The 16,814-nt window shown below is 36.8% G+C and overlaps 1 protein-coding gene across 2 annotated transcripts in view; it reads right to left on the reverse strand.

The window, feature by feature from the left end:
• Window positions 1-16,814, reverse strand: part of LOC117409426 (transducin-like enhancer protein 4) — a 107,017-nt gene that overhangs the window by 15,207 nt on the left and 74,996 nt on the right. For both annotated transcript variants that reach the window (XM_034015452.3, XM_034015451.3), the window contains exons 11-15: window positions 16,534-16,686; window positions 15,548-15,680; window positions 13,961-14,154; window positions 13,298-13,374; window positions 1,034-1,283 (exon numbers count right to left, since the gene is read on the reverse strand). In XM_034015452.3, coding sequence (XP_033871343.1) covers window positions 1,034-1,283; window positions 13,298-13,374; window positions 13,961-14,154; window positions 15,548-15,680; window positions 16,534-16,686 — 807 coding nt within the window. The remainder of the gene's footprint in view (window positions 1-1,033; window positions 1,284-13,297; window positions 13,375-13,960; window positions 14,155-15,547; window positions 15,681-16,533; window positions 16,687-16,814) is intronic.

Genomic DNA, 16,814 nt, shown 5'->3' on the forward strand with positions numbered 1-16,814 from the left:
TAGCAACGTTTATCTGAAATTCTCACTCCATCCTCCCATGCCCGCTCCTTTTCTTCCCTAGCCCCTCCTGCGGTGGAACCAGCTACCGGAGAACTTTGGGAAAGTTTTGTCTCTCACTGCCTTCCACCTGTTTAGACTGCACTTGTAGATCTCTTGTTCAACCCCTCCTACTATGCACTGGACTTGCCTGACCTACGCACTGTTACTGGATCCTCAGCTGATGCACTATCCTTGCACTATTAATGTGTTATTGTAGATATAACTTGTTGTAATCTTGCATCCATTTCATACGGTATTTTAGTAGTATTTGCACTTACTGTAAACTATACTATATTTAAAAATACATTTTGCATTGTAACGCTGTAACACCTGTAAGTCTCCTTGGATAAATCAACCACATTTTGACCCAATCAGGCTGAAAACATACATTGTGTTTTTTGTTTGCCATGAACAACCCTGAGTACCGTTTGGTGTAAATCGGAGGGGGTAGGGTGTTACCTGTTGGATTATTTGTCACAGAATGTCCATAAATTAAATTTTCATTTTGATGATTAGCACCCTGGTACTATATACCTTAGAACAATAAACATAAATGGTACATTTTTATAATCAATGTTTAATCAGCAGCTCCATATATTATGAACATAAAAATATTTTAACTATCAGTCAGTGATTCACTTTAATCTATTATATACATGTTTTACAAATTACATTTCAGAGAAACAAAACTGCACAACAATGAAAGTATGGCTTTGCATTTATACTATGGTATATTGAGGAACTAACACAGCTCATTCAGTCACGGAAGTCTCAAATTCTCTCAGCTGTGACCATTGTTTATGTATAACACCCCATCCTCAGCTTTTATAATGTATCTGAAATTCTATAACCTGCATCATCTTTCTACTTTCCACATCCCAGGAAAGACTTTTGAAAAAAAGAATGACGCTGCATACAATAAAGGGAGGCAAGGTTTTGCTAAATGTAAAACTGGCATCTAAAAACATCAGTATGGCACTTATCAAGGTCTTACCAGACAGTCCAGCTGAGACACTGGGCTCTTGTTGCCAGGGTGACTGATGTCCCAGACCTTCACACAGCCCTTGCCACCAGTATACACGTGTCTAGTGGGATTGCTGATGGTAACTGCACACACCACCTCTCCGTGACTCAAAGTGTTGATCTGACGGGCGTGCCGAGGGATCCCCGGACCAATCAGAGCATCAGGAGGGAAGGGCACAGGCTGCATCTGGCCGTCCGCACTCACATGAAACGAATAGGCTCTATTAACAAAAGAAAAGTGATAGAGATTTATAATGATCAGCAATCCGAACGCAAAGTCTACAGCAAAGCTATTAGTGACTGAAAATTAATATAACTTCCCTGAAATAATGTAAATACCCAGGGTATCAGGATTGAGTGACGGAGCCAAGAAAATTACAGGGTAAGTCAGGTGGAACTATAACAAAATGGTGTATTTTCAAATGTGCAGAGTTCACATAAATACAGATAGCATACAATGTAATTAAAATGTAAATGTAATTAATAAATATTGTTCCCAGTTCCAAACACCACAACAAAACATTAAAACCAGACATATTTATGCTATGTATTCTCTAACCACAAAACCTGGAACAACCTGTACAATTAAAGCAGTGCAAAAGAAAAACAATAAAATATATTCAAATAAATATTTCAGATTTTGTTTCCTTTTAGACAATTCACATTACAGAATTACTTGCAATTCACACACAAGCAACAGATCATGCATTTGTTACTGTTTTGGAGTCCTGTGTTCCAAAAACCTAAGTCCTTTGGCAAAAGCACAGAATAAAAAAGTCTTTCCAAAAAAGGTCTGAAAAATTCAGGTCTCAAGTCCAGATCCAAGCCAACTAACAGGCAAACAATAAAACCGGCAAACAATAAAAGAAAACAAAACCTTCTGAGACTTTTATATGGGGCGCTCGTTTAACCGCGATAATATAATCCTTGGCCAGTGGAAAATACCAGCATTGTAACCCAGCAAAAAACAAACAAAAAGCAGTTAGTCACTGAGTGAAAAATCATGGTTTGGTCTCACCAGCTTCTCTTAACTCTGCCGCTGTCTGCAACACCAAGAATGAAACAGGTTAAAAGAAGGGGCAGGTATTGCATCCATTAGAAACAAACAGAAAAGCTGATCCATTTACTGCGTGCTGCTACGGGACTCATGGACTTCTTTTTGACTCAGGTGGCAACAAACTTATTATACTTTTTTAAACGACTATACGGATGATGCAAAGTACAGGTGAATCCTTGAGGAAAGCCAAGACTCAAACTGGGGAGGAAATTCACATTTCAGCAGGACAATGACCCAAAGCAAAAAGCCAAAGCCACACTGGAGTGGTTGAACAAGAAGATAATTAATGTTCTTGAGTGGTCCAGTCAAAGTCCTGACTTGAATCCAATCAAATTTATGGCGAGACTTTAAGATTGCAATCCATCAACGTTCCCCAACAAAACTTATCAGAACTAGAGTAATTTTCCCGTGAAGAATGAGCAAAAATTTCACTATCCTACTGTGCAAAGCTAGTAGAGACCTATCCAAAAAGACTTCTAGCAGTAATTGCTGCAAACTGTGTTTCTACAAGTAAAGACTTGAGGGGCCGAATACTTAAGGGGCCGAATACCAGTAAATTTAATTTTGTACATTTTCATTGCAAGTTTTGCTGACCTTTAACCTCCTCCTCATATAACAGTGTTCAATTTAACTAATACAACTTTGAATAAAAAAAGTTTGTTTGAAAAACTGTGCATACATTATTTGTAATTCAACAAAATGTGAAAACTTTACAGGGGGTGAATACTTCTGCAAACCACTGTGTGTGTGTGTATATATATATATATATATATATATATATATATATATATATATATATATATATATATATATATATATATATATATATATATATACACACATACATACATACATACATACATACATACACAAAATACATGGATGAAGGCTATATTTGCATCCTGAGCCATTTGAAAAAAAGGCATAATACCACAGTAGTGACGTCAAAGTGATAATTCCTCTATATACTTGAAAATATACTTGAACTTTGACCCATTCGACTTCTTGAGACCATCACTTTCAATTCAAAACACAAAATGTCTTGTTTTCAATCACTCGACAACACCCACAGTACAGCAATGTTCATTAATGATCAACAAAATGAGAATACGTTAAAAAAAAAAAATCATGTAAAGCTGGTACATTTGTATCTCGGAGAATCTGGAGAGGAACAGGAAATTAAAACAAGGTAAAGGCAATCATCCAAATAAAGCTGAAGCACTAACGGATAACAACATAGAACATCTGTACAGCACTGAAACACTATGTTTAAAGAAATCCAACTGTACTGCTGAACCTCGTCTTCTTTAATATTAGCACCACAAGGGTATCCATGTATTATAAAAAATAGATGGGCCTCTTCGGTCTCGTAATTTATGATGTCACAGAAACCCTACATGGAATTATTTTCCTGTAACTCACTAAAGCCCATCTAATACATATATATATATATATATATATATATATATATATATATATATATATATATATATATATATATATATATTTTAAAAATACAGGACTGTCAATTAAATCACAGTTAACTTCTGAGATTAACGCGTTCATTTTTTTAGAGATTAATTATTTTAACGCTTGTTAATCGCATTGCTGTGTCTTGAGCCTTTCAGCACACCGTACTTCAATCCCGGCCGCGGCAACACTGGAGTAAGTGTCGGAGTGCAGTTATTGTTTAAATAGGAAGTTAGTCACTGAACTGTGTAAATGGAACCAAGCACTAAAAATGAAATGGGAGTTTTTTAATGTTCTGATGGCTCACTGGACAGAAAGATGCTTACTTGTCTACTGTCAAAGTTAGTCATCATACACGAGCACATCTAGTCTGCTGCGTGCTGAACACGCCTTCACTTCTCACAATACACTAGCAGCTATCCTGCTACAGACAATACAATACAGCAACAAATTCAACCCACCAGTTTCGATCAAGCTAAGTATGATAATAAGACTTAAATTTATTTATTTATTTTAAAAGGAGTAGGCTGTGTTGCGGTTTTCTTTTTTTTTTTTTTTTGCACGTGTAGTATATAAAGCCTACCAATTTTTCTTGTTAGTTTGCAGGTTATGCAGTTATGCTTACTGTAGCTACATTATTATTATTATTATTATTATTATTATTATTATTTATTTCTTAGCAGACGCCCTTATCCAGGGCGACTTACAATCGTAAGCAAATACATTACAAGTAATACAATAACTTTTGTTCAAGCAAGGTACAAGTGTGACAAACCACAATTCAATAATACAGCAGATAATAGTGATAGTTACATCAGGATATGATTAAATAGTGATAGTTACATCAGGATGTGATTAAATACAAAGTAATACAAACTACATATTTATAGTTTTATTTCAAAACTAATTTATTTCAGTCCACAATCACATTTATAAATATATGCCGTATTTATTCTGTTTTCTGATCTCTGTATGCTGCTGATCAAGCTTGAACCGCACGGTTTATGTGTTGGTTGTATTTGTAATTTCTAAATTACTGCCCCTAGTAAATTTTAAGTGACGGTCTCAATGGGTACATTTCCTGCTTAAATAAATACAGATGAACCCGCTTTGTATCGTGATTTCCGTGCAGGCATCATTTGTGATATAAAGCGGGTCATGACATAAACCTGGTTTAACGTTTGCCTATGACAGCACATTAAAGTGCGAGAAAAAAAAAAAACCCAAAAAAACAATGGTGAATTAAAAGCAGTGTTTTAATACTGTACATTTAGTCTTTCTTTACATTTAAACAAATGCATATAGTTTACTCCAAATACAAATACGTTTTATATATCATTAATTGGAACGAAACAGTTTGTGTCATTTTCTAAAAAATGCAAGAATTGTCGACTGATGAGAACTATCAATTAGGCATTGAACCTGTTTTTTTTTTTTTTTTTTTTTTTTTTTTGTGCATTTGTATGAGACTGACTATGTTAAAGAAGAAAACTGTGGCGACTTTGGTGTTTTGTAACTGAACTGTATCCCGTTAAGACCGCCCACGCAGCATTTGACAGGCTGCACAAAATGTGACAATAAGTGGGTTTGTGAGATGATATTAAGAGAGGTAATTTCTCAAAGAATCTATGGTGAGTTTTTTTTTTTTTTTTTAAATCATGATAATTGACAGGGTATGATATTAAGCGAGGGGATATAAAACGGGTTCATCTGTACATAAATAAATACATTTTAAACTATTTTATTTACAGTTAAGGATAACAACAACAATAATAATAATAATAAACAACAACATCAGTAATAAAACACATTTAAATTAGATGGATATAGTAATTGTATCAATTTAATATGCAATTAAAACTGAGGATTAACTAAGATTATTATTATTTTATGTTTTTGAAAATCGCAAGATTAATCCTGATTAATTTTTTTAAAATCCTTTGACAGCCCTAATATCTATCTATCTATCTATCTACATATACACAGTATCCATCATTTACACGGTGCAGAGTTATTTATTTCGGGCAGCCTTTTATATCAGACAAATAGCATTTGCCATTCCCATTGATTTCAATAACAAAGGCATCGTTTATACCATGTTAAGCATGCCTTATATTTCAGGCAAACCCAGCTGTTTGGATCTCTATATGTGCCATTCACATAGGTTTAAATAACAAACGCACTGCTTATTACTGTAGGAATCGCTCTTACTAATCCACCAATCAGAAGTTTTCACCTCATTACCTTGCCATTCACATAGATTTCAATAAAAAGGCAGCACTTTACTGTAGTAAAAGCTTGACAGATCGCTCAATCAGCTGTTTGCATCTTGTTACTGCGTGATTACCCGACTACCTTGGCTATTTAATCCCTGTATGCAGTGTCCGGTTTACAGTTTGAAAAAACAGCACTCACTGCAGCAGCAAGCGTGGCTGGAAAGAGAAAAGCCATGTGCATCAGCACGAAAATTCAGTGCAACTAAAATGTCTCTGTTAGATGCTGTGCTCTTGCTAAAGCATGCTTGGAACTCTGTCAGTCAGCAAACAATGCAACATTGCTTTAAAAAAGCTTGGGTTTCTGTAGCTGAGGAGGAGAGTGACGAAAATACAACCGAAACTGAAACTCTGACAACACCTGAGGGGATGTCGGAGGAAGAATTTTCAGCTGTGTCACCTTAGCGACCAGGACGCTCCGCCTGAAACAAACCAAGCTAAAATGGGATTTTTTAGAAAGCGCTGACTTGCAAAAAAAGATCGTTCAGATGCGTATCAGGGTTCTTCACTGGAAACAATTTGCAGTAATGTAGCCTACCTGTAACTGTACATTTCTGCACTTTACTTTTTATTATATTCAGAGGTTTTAATACATCTTTTTTATTCATGTAATGAGTGTCTTAATAAAGATTTTTAAGCGCATACACGTTTGTTTGTTTTGATTACTGTACTGGTGATTGGGGGACATTTTGAATGGAGTTTATACCGTCCATCACTTACTGAGGGTGAAACATGTTAACACAAACGCGCCTGTTCTAAGTGGTGGTGACTGTGTAATTATATATATATATATATACACACACACACACACACACACACGTAGTGGACAAAGAAATGGAAACACCTGGGTAAATGAGGGACACCAAGTATATTGAAAGCAAGGGCTTCCACACAGGTGTGGCTCATGCGTTAATTAAGCAAATAACATCCCAGCATGCTTAGGGTCATGTATAAAAATGCTGGAAAGGCCTGGATGCCTTTAATTATAACTAGCATGGCTGCAAGAGGAGACCTCAGTGACTTTGAAAGAGAGGTGATTGTTGGGTCATGTTTGGCAGGAGCTTCAGTGACCAAGACAGAGCAACTTGCTGATGTTTCACGAGCAACGGTGTCTAAGGTGATGTCGGCATGGAACTCCGAGGGATAGACATCATCAGCAAAAGGGCAACAATTGGCAGAAGTGCATACTCCAGGATCGTGATATCCGTGCATTAATTCGAAGTGCAAGGCAAAACAGGTGAGCAACTGCAGATCAATTGACTGCAAATTTCAACCTGGGGCACGAGCAGCCAGTTTCATCAAAAACGGTCCACCGAGAACTCCACAGAGTGGGATACCATAGTGGCCCAACGCCGTATTAAGTGACTTTACATTGGTGTTTCCATTTTTTGTCCACTGCCGGTACATACATACAAGGCATGAAGTTAAAGTCATGAAGGGCAAGACAATGTTGCCTTCGTTGGGGGTAAAGATTCAGGGGCACCAAGGCAGTTCTAGCGGGCAAAAAGGCGATTTCATACTCTTCATAAAACAACAAAAAAGAAATACAGGAGAGTCTATTACGGTGATTATATTTGAATTCAAACAAACACAAATCAGTGTTTTCTGAGTGATTCACACACTGATTGTTACAAAAATAAAATATAGATCACTTTTCCATTGTAAAAATAAAAAGGTATAAAAAAACACTTTCATAATGAAAAAATACTCTGGGTATTTTTATTAAACTCGGTCACACACCACTGACTAATACATAGATTAGACTAGAGGCTTAGATACAGCCTAAGTGATACAACAGCACCAATAAGCGTTGTCAGTGAAGGGAAAGTTAAAAAAGATTTCAGACAAACTGGCTGAAGACTTTACTCTTAGTGGTCAAATTAGTGAAACAGAAACTTCATCAGGCAATGGAGAGTGTGCTCTGCATCACAATGATGAACAGCTGGATGTTCGATGTTAAATGCTAGATGTTTACATTTGAGAGACTTTATATAGCTTCACAGTTCTTAATGTACAGTTCCAAAGGATTTACAGTTTTTATGGTGCATTGATGGACACTCGATTAAAAAAAAATGGTATGTTGTTTATGCATACCAATTCTAACCCCTTTCATGAAAGCACATTTTTTAGCATTGGTGTTTTGGGAGGGAATAACAGCGAATTACAAAACAGCAACGGTCATTTTAATGTCTATATAAATAAGCAATTTATATACACTGAAGACATGAAAGGAGTTAGAATATGTATTGCACTGTTGCATTTTAAAGTATTGCAAGTTTAAGACCGTTCTGTCTAATCTCATCCTGTCTGCAGTATTGTACTTGACACCTAAGTTCACATTATTCTTATTATTATCGGGGACAAATTGTTGTGCACCCATTGCTGACCTGAACATCAAGTAAATCCTAGAACACTTCATTGCCGCTTCAGACATCTCTTCCTTCTTTCTTTTTAAACATTTTTTAAATGGCATGGAACTCGCAGATGGAAAAAAAAAAAAAAAAAAAAAATCACACATTGAAAATTCCTGGAAGCGCGGTCATATTGAGCTCAGTCAAGGTGCACAGTAAAAAGAATGGCAACAATAATGCATTATGATAATTAGTCATTTTCTCGCAGGACAAGATTAGACAGACAATGAATTGTGACAGACCGGGCCAGCTGACGCTGAGCAAGTTTGTGAATGGGTTGTAGATCAGATGTGCTGGTGCTGAGGGACAATGACGCAATGACGGGTGGGCATACAGGCAACTTTAGTTGTACGTTGTACGTATATATATACACACAGTGCCTTGCAAAAGTATTCAGACTCCTGAGCAGTTCTCTCATATTACTGAATTACAAATGGTACATTGAAATTTTGTTCTGTTTGATATTTTATTTTAAAACAATGAAACTCAAAATCAATTATTTTAAGGTGACATAGGTTTTATGTTGGGAAATATTTTTAAGAAAAATAAAAAACTGAAATATCTTGCTTGCATAAGTATTCAACCCCCACACATGAATATTTGGTAGAGCCACCTTTCAATGCAATAACAGCTTTAAGTCTTTTGGGGTAAGTATGTACCAGGTTTGCACACAGTGTCGGAGTGATTTTGGCCCATTCTTCTTGGCAGATTTGCTCCAGGTTGTTCAGGTTGGTTGGACGACGCTTGTGGACCGCAATTTTCAAATAGTGCCACAGATTCTCAATGGGATTGAGATCAGGACTTTGACTGGGCCAATGTAGGACATTCACCTTTTTGTTCTTGAGCCACTCCAATGTTGCTTTGGCCTTGTGCTTGGGATCACTGTCCTGCTGAAAGGTGAATTTCCTCCCAAGCTTCAGTTTTTTTGCGGACTGAAGCAGGTTCTCTTGCAGCATTTCCCTGTATTTTGCTCCATCCATTCTTCCTTCAATTTTAACACGATGCCCAGTCCCTGCTGATGAGAAGCATCCCCACAGCATGATGCTGCCACCACCATACTTCACTGTAGGGATGGTGTGTCTTGAGGCATGGGCAGTGTTAGGTTTGCGCCACACAGCGCTTTGAGTTTTGGCCAAAAAGCTCTATCTTGGTCTCATCTGACCGCAAAACCTTTACCCACATCGCAGCTGGGTCACTCTCATGCTTTTTGGCAAACTCCAGACATGCTTTCAGATGGTACTTTTTGAGTAACGGCTTCTTTCTTGCCACCCTCCCATAAAGGCCAGTGTTATGCAGAGCTCTTGATATGGTTGACTGGTGCACCATTACTCCACTCCCAGCCACTGAACTCTGTAGCTCCTTCAAAGTGATTGTTGGCCTCTCTGTGGCTTCTCTCACAAGTCTCCTCCTTGTTTGACCGCTGAGTTTTGAGGGACGGCCTTTTCTTGGCAGTGCCTGGGTGGTGTGATGCAGCTTCCACTTCCTGATTATTGATCCAACTGTGCTCACTGGGATATCCAAACACTTGGATATTATTTTGTACCCTTTCCTGAATCTATGCATTTGTATTACTTTATCTCTAACTTCTGTAGAATGCTCTTTGGTCTTCATTTTCCTTCAGATTCACAGCCTGACCAATGATCCTTCAACAGTGGGGTTTTTATCCAGAAAATGTGACAGCAACTTTAATGGTTCACAGGTGGAGGCCAATGTTAAGGTAATTGTGTCCTCGTTAGGGCAATTTCTTTCATCGGTGTAAACTGGGAGCTTCCACAGCACAGGGGTTGAATACTTAAGCAAGCAAGAGATTTCAGTTTTTTATTTTTCTTAAATATTTCCCAACATAAAAGCAACATATTCAAGAATTGTAATTATACAAAAATTCTGTGGATGATGTCAAGATTATTAGAATAGAATGTTCATTCCAGAGGTTTAATTACAATTCTTGAATAACAACAAGTTTACTGCACTGTGTTTACTTTTCTTTTTAAACAGCTGAAGAAGGGCTTTTGCCCGAAACGTCCTGACATTTTTTTTAAAACTTTTTGTGTACATTTAAAAATAAATAAATAAATAAATAAATAAATAAATATATATATTATATATATATATACACAGACGTGCTCAAATTTGTTGGTACCCCTCCACAAAAAACGAAGAATGCACAATTTTCTCTGAAATAACTTGAAACTGATAAAAGTAATTGGCATCCACCATTGTTTATTCCATATTTAATAGAAATTAGACTTTGCTTTTGATTTTTTATTCAACATAATATTGTAAATAAGAAAACAAATGAAAATGGCATGGACAAAAATGATGGGACCGCTAACCTAATATTTTGTTGCACAACCTTTAGAGGCAATCACTGCAATCAAATGTTTTCTGTAGCTCTCAATGAGACTTCTGCACCTGGTAACAGGTAGTTTGGCCCACTCTTCCTGAGCAAACTGCTCCAGCTGTCTCAGGTTTGATGGGTGCCTTCTCCAGACTGCAAGTTTCAGCTCTTTCCATAGATGTTCGATAGGATTCAGATCAGGACTCATATAAGGCCACTTCAGAATAGTCCAATGTTTTGTTCTTATCCATTCTTGGGTGCTTTTAGCTGTGTGTTTTGGGTCATTATCCTGTTGGAGGACCCATGACCTGCGACTGAGACAGAGCTTTCTGACACTGGGCAGTACGTTTCGCTCCAGAATGCCTTGATAGTCTTGAGATTTCATTGTGCCCTGCACAGATTCAAGGCACCCTGTGCCAGGCGCAGCAAAGCAGCCCCAAAACATAATCGAGCCTCCTCCATGTTCCACTGTAGGTATGGTGTTCTTTTCTTTGAAAGCTTCATTTTTTCGTCTGTGAACATAGAGCTGATGTGACTTGCCAAAAAGCTCCAGTTTTGACTCATCTGTCCAAAGGACATTCTCCCAGAAGGATTGTGGCTTGTCAATATGCATTTTAGCAAATTCCAGTCTGACTTTTTTATGTTTTTCTTTCAAAAGTGGAGTCCTCCTGGGTCTTCTTCCATGGAGCCCACTTTCGCTCAAAAAGCGACGGATAGTGCGATCAGAAACTGACGTACCTTCACCTTGGAGTTCAGCTTGTATCTCTTTGGCAGTTATCCTTGGTTCTTTTTCTACCATTCGCACTATCCGTCTGTTCAATCTGGGGTCAATTTTCCTCTTGCGGCCGCGCCCAGGGAAGTTGGCTACAGTGCCATGGACCTTAAACTTCTTAATAATATTTGCAACTGTTGTCACAGGAACATCAAGCTGCTTGGAGATGGTCTTGTAGCCTTTACCTTTACCATGCTTGTCTATTATTTTCTTTCTGATCTTCTCAGACAACTCTCTCCTTTGTTTTCTCTGGTCCATGTTCAGTGTGGTGCACACAATGGTACCAAACAGCACAGTGACTACTTTTCTCCATTTAAATAGGCTGAATGACTGATTACAAGATTGGAGACATGTATGATACTAATTAAAGAAACGAATTAGTTTGAAATATCACTATAATCCAAATATTTATTATCTTTTCTAAGGGGTACCAACAAATGTGTCCAGGCCATTTTAGAATATCTTTGTAGAATAAGCAATAATTCATCTCTTTTCACAGCTTCTTTGCTTTATTCTATGACATACCAAAGGCATGAAAGTATACATGATAAAATAGCTTTTAATTTCATCACTTTTCAGGAGGAATGAAGCATTATTTCAATGAGCTGTAAGGGTACCAACAAATTTGAGCACGTCTGTATATATATAGATAGATAGATAGAGATATATATATATATATATATATATATATAGATAGATAGATAGAGATATATATATATATATATATATATATATATATATATATATATATATATATATATATATATATATATATATATATGAATGAGAGAGAGAGAGAGAGAGAGAGAGAGAGAGAGAGAGAGAGAGAGAGAGAGAGAGAGAGAAAGAAAGAGAGAGAGAGAGTTTACCACATCAACGCACAATATTATTGATGTGGTAAACTTCCTTCCTAATCACCCTGTATATATAACCAAAAGCATTAGTAAGAAATTAGACAAACGTTTTGGCTAGTACCTCAGTACACTGAAGTTCTAGAACTTCACCTAGGACAAAATACCTATAAAAATCAACCTATAATACTTTGATAGTTGAACACACACAGTCAGAGGTTTTAACTTAGAAAAAAAAATCAATTTCCCCAAATCTCAAATGCATCAAATGATTGTTATCATCCACTCAGTTTTCTATATTTATATCAGATGATGCATCATGAGTTTTGGACCGGTTGTAAATATTATTTTTTACATTTACATAGTCTTTATGCAAAGTGAAATTAATTATAAATATCAATATAAATTATAAATATCATAATGAGCGTATTCTGTTTATATAACTGTCACAAGCAGATATGCAAACAGGTGAGTTTTTCCTGTGTGCCACAATGTTTATTGACTTAAGGGTTTTGCAAATGATTCTCTCATATACTTTGGTCTTGAAACTTTGGCTAAGAGAACTTGAACTGATCTCATAAAGCTGGTGTATAGCTTGTAGGCCATTGACTAGAGTATCTGTTCTTGGCTGCTCAAGTCAAGACCACAGAGCGAGGAAGGCAGAGCGACAAGTTTGGTTCTGTTCAGTCCCAAGTGGTCTGTTATCCAAATCACATAATAGCCATATAGCCTGGCTCAAATCAGCAGACTTCGCTGGAGGCCACAGCTCCTTGTTCAATGGTTTGACACTGCAAACCTTCAATCATACCTCAAATTATAACTACAAGACAGTCATCATAGATACAAAAGCTGATATTTGTTAGTCGAACCAAACTTCTTACAGCAGTTATAAAGACAGAGTTAGGTTGAATCACATTATGGAAATTACTCAAAATCTACCAAGCAATATATTAAAAGTGTTAAAAACACATAATAATAATAATAATAATAATAATAATAATAATAATAATAATAATAATAATAATAATAATAATAATAATAATAATGAAAGTATAAAACATACGGTTTTCCTCCAGGAATGCCAGACAGGTTTGGAGGGATCCCAGGAACTCGCATATGGTGGTGTGGATCAAAGCTAACCTGCAGTTTCCAAAACAAATAAATATAATTACTTATATTTGATAAACCTATATTGCCAGAGCCCTTTATTGTAAGTCACACAACATTTGTTGTGCATATTGGGGCATGCTTACTTACTACATACTATTCTCCATTCATGAGACTACTGGTTAATTGGGTTCTCTGTATAATGCTAGGATATGAAATTAGGACCAATGTGCTGGATTCCAGATGGTAAAGCATACTGTACGTAATGAAAAAAAGAACTGTTTGTAGCTGCATATATGTCTACACCTGCATATTTAAAATACAGCAATGGGTACAGTAAAAAGGTAACAAACTCCCTCAGAAGTAGTAGAACTCCAGTAGGCAGGTGTTTACAGCCTGCAAGCTGAAAATCAATTTCAGCTGGGTTAAGGAACTAATAACAAAGGCTTTAAAACACACTCTCACAAGACCTTTTTCAATTTCAGACTATATTTTCACGTTGACTCAGTTGAAGAACTTTTGAGACTGTTGTGCTAATGAAGGAAAACTAATTTTAAAACAGGCACGGTTAGTACTTCCTTTAACTGTTCCAGCAAGCCCATGCTTCTTGGGTACTTACCACCTGTGATCGGCCATAGGCCGCAGCTGCAGCAGCGGCCGCGGCAGCAGCACTCATCTGTGGAGAAATGCTGTGCAGGCCAGCATAGGCTGTCCCCGGACTTGTCAGGTCACCGTTCATGCCAGCATGGGGAACAATGCCAAAAGGAGCCGGGTAAGGGCATGGCACTGCCATTGGGGTCCGCAAACCAGGAGCTGGAAGGAGTCCAACATTATTATTATAATTTTTTTTTTCCAAGTATTGGTTTCATTGCCTAATCTCAGCTGTAAGGAAACTGACCCTACTGGCTCTTCATTATGGAAAATAAAAAGATTCGCTGCTTCCCCCCCCCCCCAAACTGTCTGAAAAGATAACTCCACACTAAAGCATCTACTCAGATTGGAAATTATCAGATGAAGTAAAGGCACCAAATCCATTGTGCAATTAGCAGGTTTATTTACTTTTCAATTAAAAATCTCATTTTGCTCAAGTAATTAATTACATCTTAAGTAGTAGAACCCTAGTCAATGTATCATGGTTTGTTCACCTGGTGAAGCAGCCAGATTTTAAAAACCAAGAAACTTTTTAATTTTTTTTATTTTTTAAATGTATAAATACACAACAAATAAATTAATAAATAAATACATGTTTTCTGGGATGTTTTCAACAGTCACCTCTGGCAATGTTCCACAAAAAGGTAAATCAAAAGGATTGGGATGGAAAGTTTGATGTCCTTCAACCGTCAAGATCAATAGGGACTTTCACTGTATGCTCAAAGTAAGCATTTAGGAGATGATAGTTCATTCTCACCAAAGAGACACAACAGATGTTCACCTCTCCAGAGCAGTTTCGGGGGCGAACAACAAGCTTAGAGACAACTGAGCAGATTTATCCTGATTTATGTTACATCAGTTTATGCCATCATCACAGTCTTAGATAATCAAAACTGAATAAAGCACACAAAACAACTTGTAGAACATGATTTTGTTCAGAACCTCGGGGGCAACACATAGAGTGCATATTCCCAAATGTTGTTAAATATTTGACAAATATAATAAAGAAAAAAAAAAAAGGACAGGAACTTCTCCAACCCCTATTCCAAGCTGAACAAAGACTGCACTTACAATTAGTCTTCCTATTGCTACATACTGTTCCTGCACAAAACCAAAATCCAGCAATTGCTTTCTACAAGAGGGGGCAGTAAACAGTATTCAGGTGTTACTGAACAGGCTATATAGTTTATAACATGACACATTACTGCTGCAGGCTTATGAATATGCATAATAAATTGAGGAGCCAGACTTTTCACTCCTATATCAAAAAAGGGCCTTTTATTTTGGACAACCCTTTCCTAATGCCTACTAGAAAACACAGCAGACATCTCACTGCTGCCAACAGGCAGTTCATTTACACAGCTAAGCGGCTCCATTATTCAAGCTTGCAAAGCCAAAGAGCAGACATACAATACCCAGCAGTTTCTTGTTTTAATTAAATTTCACTGAATTCATCTATGTACAACAGGTTCACCAGGGAAGCTGGTTTACATAACACTAGACAGGGAAAGCATGCTGCCAATAGCTTTAGCAATCCCTGAGCTGTTTTTCTTACCTAATGGGTCAGCTCCTGGTAGCTTGCCAGGTACAGCCCTCAGTCCTGGAGTGGAGGTGCTGCCCGGAGTTGGAGCGTCTGAGCGTGGAGTTGGGGTGCTGGATTTTGACACTGGCGTAGTAGATTTCTCATTCTGGGAATACAACACATAAGAAATTAGCAATGCCAAGTTTGTGTCAAGTTTAATATTGCCTTCTTATGCCTCAATTGAATTGTGACATTTTTATAAAGAATTATTGGGCACTTATCGGAGACTTAACATGTACGTTTAACAAGGTAGCTCCCTAGAAAAAGGTCAACTTTACTTATCTTGCAATAGAATAGTTAGACTCCCATGCATATATTTGATGTGTACTGCATCTGTATTAAACAGTTTTTTAAAGTTAAAATAAATTTAACTAATGAACACAAAAATCTTAAACTAAATCACAAATAAAGAATCGTTAGTAGCCACGTAAGGGGTAATATATGAAAAGTGTTGTATCCGTGAAATAATCTGCTTGGGTCAAACTGCAGATTAACTAAACACTGAAATCAACAGAGTTGATTATGTCACTTAATTTCTCAATTTATTCAACAATGCTTTATCCATAGAAATACAATTAAACTACTGTGGATTTGTTTACCAAGGTTTATTTGACAATTTTACAGTTTACCATTAAATATTGTATTAATAAAACTTTAAAAAGGGCCGATTAAAAAGGACAGAGTCTCCAAGGTTCAACAGTGCTGAAAAAGATTCCATGAACTACAAATTAATTAATCAAAATTTAAATTTAATATATATATATATTTCTTTTAAAGTCTATACAAAGCATTTCTTAAAACAATCCTTAAAGTTTCGTAAATATAGCCCTTATAATTAAAAGCCCTGAAAATAGATGGATGTAATGCGTCGATACAAGACTCAAGCCCAGGTTTTTGAATTGTTATGGACTCAATGCTACAGGACTAAGATACTAAGAGCTATCTGTGCCTATACTCACAAGGTTAAGCTCTTTGGACTTTGAAGATGGGGTGCTGCTGGAGGAAGCGAGAGAGGCTGGGCTGATTGGTGCATCCTTCTTGATCAAGCGTGGCTTATCCAGGCCATTCTCTCTTGGGGAATGTGCTGGGCTTCCTCGAGGAGAAACTGGGTCCTGAAAATATCATGTAATTGAACATTATTATTATTTTTTTTTATAAAAGAGGTACATCCTTCCCAAAATGAGCTCAAGACAACTTTTTCATGGCAAACCTTTTGTGCAACTGTGTTTACTCATTATTC

This window comes from Acipenser ruthenus, chromosome 2, assembly GCF_902713425.1.
Source record: "Acipenser ruthenus chromosome 2, fAciRut3.2 maternal haplotype, whole genome shotgun sequence".
NCBI lineage: Eukaryota > Metazoa > Chordata > Actinopteri > Acipenseriformes > Acipenseridae > Acipenser > Acipenser ruthenus.